This window comes from Chinchilla lanigera, unplaced genomic scaffold (assembly GCF_000276665.1).
Source record: "Chinchilla lanigera isolate Chin_1 unplaced genomic scaffold, ChiLan1.0 scaffold00051, whole genome shotgun sequence".
Taxonomy (NCBI): domain Eukaryota; kingdom Metazoa; phylum Chordata; class Mammalia; order Rodentia; family Chinchillidae; genus Chinchilla; species Chinchilla lanigera.
Window position 1 is genome coordinate 12,009,186 of NW_004955452.1, and position 5,591 is coordinate 12,014,776.

Below are 5,591 nucleotides of genomic sequence, written 5' to 3' on the forward strand. Positions count from 1 at the left end.
TGTGGCCTGAGTGCTGCGGTTTTTCAAAGTGTGGGGGATTCCAGGATGCTGGTAAATTGGAGCAATCCTTTGCCAGAGACATACCAAGCTCATAGGCTGCTGCAGTTGGGAAAATCTGGCCCTACATTTCCTGGAGGCGACAGAGCGACAGCAGAGTGCCTTGATGCTGGAGGCACCTTATCATCTAAAAGATTTTAAAAAGAACTTTGTAGCTTGAGATAAGAATTGAGTTGATTGTACACAACATTTTGTGGATACCCCTCCCCCAGCTTTGTAGAGGTTAGTGTCTTTCATAACTAAGGAACGTGCATCAAAAGTAAGAAATCAGCATTGGCACAGCACTATTAACTGCATGAGGAGCTTTGTTGGGATTTTCCCAGTTTCCACGTTTTGTTTTTATTCCAACATCCAATCTAGCATGTCTCATTTGAATTTAGCTGTCACATCTTAGTCTCCTCCAGTTTGGGTTAGGTTCTCGGTTGGTCTTCTTTTCTCAAAACCTTGACACTTACAGAGATCATCTGTTCAACCCTGAATTTGGGCAGTGTAATGCTTTCTCAAAATTTGACAGGGGTATGAATTTTGGGGAAGGACAGTACGAGGGTGAGAGGCTCTTACTGTGGCATCATGAAAGGGGGTGTGATATCAGAGTGGCCCATTACCGCTGCTACCCCCTACGACTGCTCAGCGAGGTGGTGCTGCCAGCTTCCTCTACCATAAAGATACCTTTGTCTTTTTCTTGCCCCTAGGTGCAGCCCACACTGTGAGAGAGGGTGGGCCAGCTGCTTTTCCTTCCATCATTTCAGTCTGGCTAACGTTCATGGCTTGATCATCGTCCAACCTTGATCATGGCTGTAAAGAACTAGACTAGCCCAAGTTCACCCAGTAATACATGGCAAAGTTAAATTTTGAATTTGTCTCTGTCTGGCTCCAAAAGCCAGAAGACAAATTCATGTTACTGCCACCAAAGAAACAGGTGCTCGGGGTCTCTGAGGGAACTTGTGTAGAGTTTTTCAGATCAGTCCGCACATTGTGACCCAACAGTGGGTTGGGAAATCAACCTGTGGGTTGTACCATAAATAATAAAATAGCAGAGACTATAACAGAAAATAAATTTATCACTCAGGTAGTAAGTATAGGTTCATAAAACTTATTGCTTCTGTGACTTCTCTAAGCTTAGCTGCTTTTATCTTTACACTGGGAGGAAAAATACCCCCCCAAGGGTTGTCATGAGGATTAAATGAATCGATATACACAATGTGCTTAGAGGAGGCTGGCATGTATTTATCATTAGATAAACATTAACTACATGTTTATGTAAATGAGTGAGTTATGATATAAAGTATTTTTAATTGTAGATTGCAATCAACATGTTTAAAAATACTGAACTCACCTCTAAACCAGGAGTCAACAAATTTATGACCTCCAGTCTATGGTTTGTTTTGTGAATACAGTTTGACTGACATAAGGGCATGCTCCTTTGCTTATTTATGACTGCTTCTGAGCTACAACAGCAGAGCTGAGTACTTGCAATGGAAACTGTGGCCCACAAAACCTAAAATATGTGCTATCTGGTCCTCTATGTCCATACCTCTGCCTAGAGGTCATCTCTCCATGCAGGACATTAGATGTCTCTTCCTAAGCCTTGGTGCCTTGGTGTGCCTGCGCCCTGGCAGGCACTGCCTCTGCAGACTGCTCTGGACTGTGTGGCTGCTGCACTTGGGTCTCCAGAGGCTCAATACCCTTCTCCTTTGGACTGATGCCTACATGGTATAAGGCCAGAGCCATGGTAGTACGGTCAGTGTCCCAGCAGGAAACAGATGGTGTCTCAAATTAAAATGATTTGAGGAGGAGTGTTTAATAAGGAGATGATCTACAAAGGTGAGTGCAGGGTACAGGAAAGTCAGAGAATGTAGGGAAGTGGCAGAGTGCGCAGAGCCAGTAAAAGAAGAGCTGTGACCAGCCTAGGATGGAGGGGACAGAAAGAGTGTGAAGTTTGACACTGAGAGTCATTGAGAGAGCACACCTTAATTGGAACAGAGACTTTTCCAGTCTGGGGAGAAGGGCCACTTCTAGGTGAGCCCGCAGGCCGGAGGCAGGAGAATAAATGCCCCACTCTCACTGTCCTCCATCTCAGATTTGCTGGAGTCTCCCTGGGTGAATAGGGCCCTTGCCATGTCACTTCCCAGGGCAGAAAGCTGGGTAGAGAGGGGTGGAAAGGGAGAGTGGAAGGACAAACCAATACCAGCATGCAGCACTGACTTAGAAGGCCAGGTACATTGCCATTCCCACCCTCCCCTGACTCATGACTTCCCTTGCAGTGTCAAGTCTCCAAGTCCATAGTTTGCTCTGCAGACAATGCATTGGCGCAGCATTCACCTCTACCTTTTCTTCTGGATCTGCCAGTTATGAGGTGGCTGTCTGGTTCATCTTCCTGGTTTTTACCCTCAGAAGAGGGGCAGAAGGTTATGCAGAGGCACGGATAAGCTTCTGTGTGTGGACATGCACGCACGTGTGTGCTGTGTGTATGTGTGTGCTTACGTGCCTGAGCAGAATCTGATTAATACGTGTAGACTTCAGCTAAAGTTCTTCGTCATGCTCCATCTTTGAATTTCAGGAAGTAACTGTGTCCCCTTCATCTCTAAAGGCCTGCTCAAGTTCAAAAAGCAAGTGAGCCAACCTCCGACCTCTTTAGAAGAAAAAGTAAAAAAAAAAAATTTGCTTAAGATGATGAATGTCCCCAGAGTAATCTGTTTCTATTAACAAGGACTCCCAACCGCACTAACCCACACTCCTACGGGCATCCAATATCATACAGAGAATGTCCCTTGGAGAGGCTTCCCTGGAAATGCTCACTTTGTGATAAACCACAAGCTCATAGAGAGCAAGAACATGATTTAGGTAGCACAGCCACACAGACTGTGGGGCTAGAATTCAGGCCTGGGAATTCTACTGGGTTTCTATCTTCTAAAGAAGCCAAAATTTGACGTCAGTCTTAGAACTCTGTGAATGGATTTGGCAGAACTTCCAAATGTGGTCTGAGGTTAGGCAAGCCTCCTCAGCAGATGGACCTGCAGGCCCCCCAGGAAGCTGCGTGCAGACAGAATGGAGCGCTGGTTTGAATCAGATCCTCAGCTCTCAAAGCCTATACTCCCACCTGTCAGCGATGGTTGACCTTCACCTTGTTACCTTTTGTTACTGAAACTTAATTTTCTAGTCCTATACATTTGCCACTACTAGCCAGGGAGTTGTATTAAATTTAATCCCACATGAATAAGTATGTTGCAGGGGCCAAAGGCAAACGAACAATGCTTTTCTTTTCCCTCCAAATGGAAGACTAGTGAAATATTTGCAACTACTTTTACAAAAAGCCGGACACCAACTCATTTGAGTGTAACTCTGAAGAGGTTTGTGCTCCAACCCTAAGAAATGGGGACCCTTCACAGGAGACAGGGGAGACTTCCGACAGGCTAAGAATGCTCTCAATTTCATGGACTCAGTTGTACTTAAAACACCTCAAGTTTCCCCTCCCTCCTTCTCCTCAAATTTCTTCAGAGAAATGAAGGGTTCAGACTCACAGCCCAAGTGCTCCGGTTTTAAATTAGACAACTTTGTCCTGACAGCAACCGAGTCACAGCTGTCATAGCTGATTATTTTTAGAGTTACTACTAAACCCTTTGTATGGCGTGTGCTGCCACTGTTCAAGGCAAACAGAAAGACTTCACATTTTATCCTGACAGCTCTGAGCCAGCCACCTCCTCCCTATTCTTTATTTCCAGCCTGTCTTTGGAAGGGAGGATGGGGCAACCTGACAATCTCATAGTGAGGAAGGCAGGCCCTTTTTACTACACCCAAGGGACTTAAAGCCCCCTAAAGTTGAGCAAAACCCATTGCCTCCAGGAAGCCAAGGAGAATTATTCCTAATGGCAGCAGCTGCTTCAGAGCTTTCTTTGGATAAACTATCTTTCCTGAGAGGTTACAGAGAAACCTTGGAGTACCCATCCAATGAGAGCACCCAGATGCAAATGATCACAAAGTGCTGGCCAGGATTGGCCAGCTTCTGGGGGATGTCACAATTTCCCTCCTCTGACCTAACAAAGCCACCACCACTGAAAAGGAGGACCTCCGACTGCAGCTCTTGCAGACAGAAACATTCACTGCCAGAAAAGCACTTTCTAGATTGCTCCTGGAGTGTGGAGACAAAAAGTCTCTGCTGTCCACATTACAGAGACCAGAAAAAAAAAAAAGAAGACAACATGATTTTATGAACATGGGAAAAGAAGTAGAGCCAAGGCCCAAGGTGAACGTCTCTTCTTACATCCACTTTTTGTTGAATTACAGAAACAAATGCAAGGAGCAGCAGCCAAATACTTACCTTGGCTTTAAAGAGTTCTCTAGAAAGTGTTCAGAAAAATGGAGGAACATCTCAAAGCATGAAAAGGCCAAGTACGAAGCCCTGGCAAAGCTTGACAAAGCCCGATACCAGGAAGAAATGTTGAATTACGTCGGCAGGAGGAGGAAAAGGAGGAAGCGGGACCCCCAGGCGCCCAGACGGCCTCCGTCATCCTTCCTGCTGTTCTGCCAAGACCACTACGCCCAGCTGAAGAGGGAGAACCCGACCTGGTCTGTGGTGCAGGTGGCAAAGGCCACAGGGAGGATGTGGTCTGCAACCACACAGGCGGAAAAGCAGCCATACGAGCAGAGAGCAGCTATTCTGCGAGCTAAGTACTTTGAGGATCTTGAAGTCTACCGCAAACAATGCCATGCCAGGAAGAATCTGCAGAGGTTGGCCAGAGGCCAACGCAGAGGGAAAACCCGAGGCAGACGAAACTGAGGGATCCCGTTTGGAAAAATAAAATGCTGCTGAACTGTACTGCCTGGTTCTGGTCTCATGAGTGACGTTAGGGAAGCTTTCACAGCTGCGTTGAAGTGGGTTGCTGGGTGGAGAGGTTGGGACTGGGGAGTGATCCCGGGGAGGCTGGTTCTTGAGACGGGGGTGGTGGTGTCCAAATGGGTTGGCCTGCGCACATGGGATGAAGTAGGATGAAGCAGCTGGGAGTGATGGAGGTAGGACCTTCTGGTTCTAAATGGTCATGCAGGTGGTCCAGTTGGGTGAGGTCCCAGAAGCAAAGCATGACCAGACACCCATGGGGAACTTATTCCACAGGCAGCACTAGTGCCACTGAGTTGAGCTGGATCTACAGGCGACCAAGAGTTTCACTCCAGATTCTGAACCTTCTGTAAGGCTCAGCTACCCTTAGGTGGGCCAAGATGAAATCCCAGGGGTGTCCTTTAGTCAGGGTGAAGGTAGGCACTACAGTAATTTGGTAAAATAAGGCCTCTCTCTCACTGTAGCTCCCAAGTGGACCTGATCATTGTTCTGTCCCAAATATGTAACATCATTGAATTGATGACCATCTGACACCCGTTCCTCTTCCTCTTGGTCACATACCACACCTTGACTCCCTTTGTGACCAAGACAGAGGACAGAATCCCCCTGACCAAGGTGATTGGCTCAGCAATGGTCCAATCAGGGTGGACCTCAGGCATCCCATAGGAGTGTTGGGGGAGAATGCGGCCTGCAGTTCCAT

General features: G+C 46.9%; 2 protein-coding genes across 6 annotated transcripts in view; one reads left to right on the forward strand and one right to left on the reverse strand.

Annotated features, from left to right (window-relative positions):
- Csmd2 (CUB and Sushi multiple domains 2) overlaps positions 1-5,591 on the reverse strand; it is a 579,269-nt gene that overhangs the window by 314,004 nt on the left and 259,674 nt on the right. The window lies entirely within an intron of this gene.
- Hmgb4 (high mobility group box 4) lies at positions 4,119-4,873 on the forward strand. The gene has a single exon (XM_005395115.1). The coding sequence runs from the start codon at positions 4,265-4,267 to the stop codon at positions 4,832-4,834; it is 570 nt and encodes a 189-aa protein (XP_005395172.1). The 5' UTR covers positions 4,119-4,264; the 3' UTR covers positions 4,835-4,873.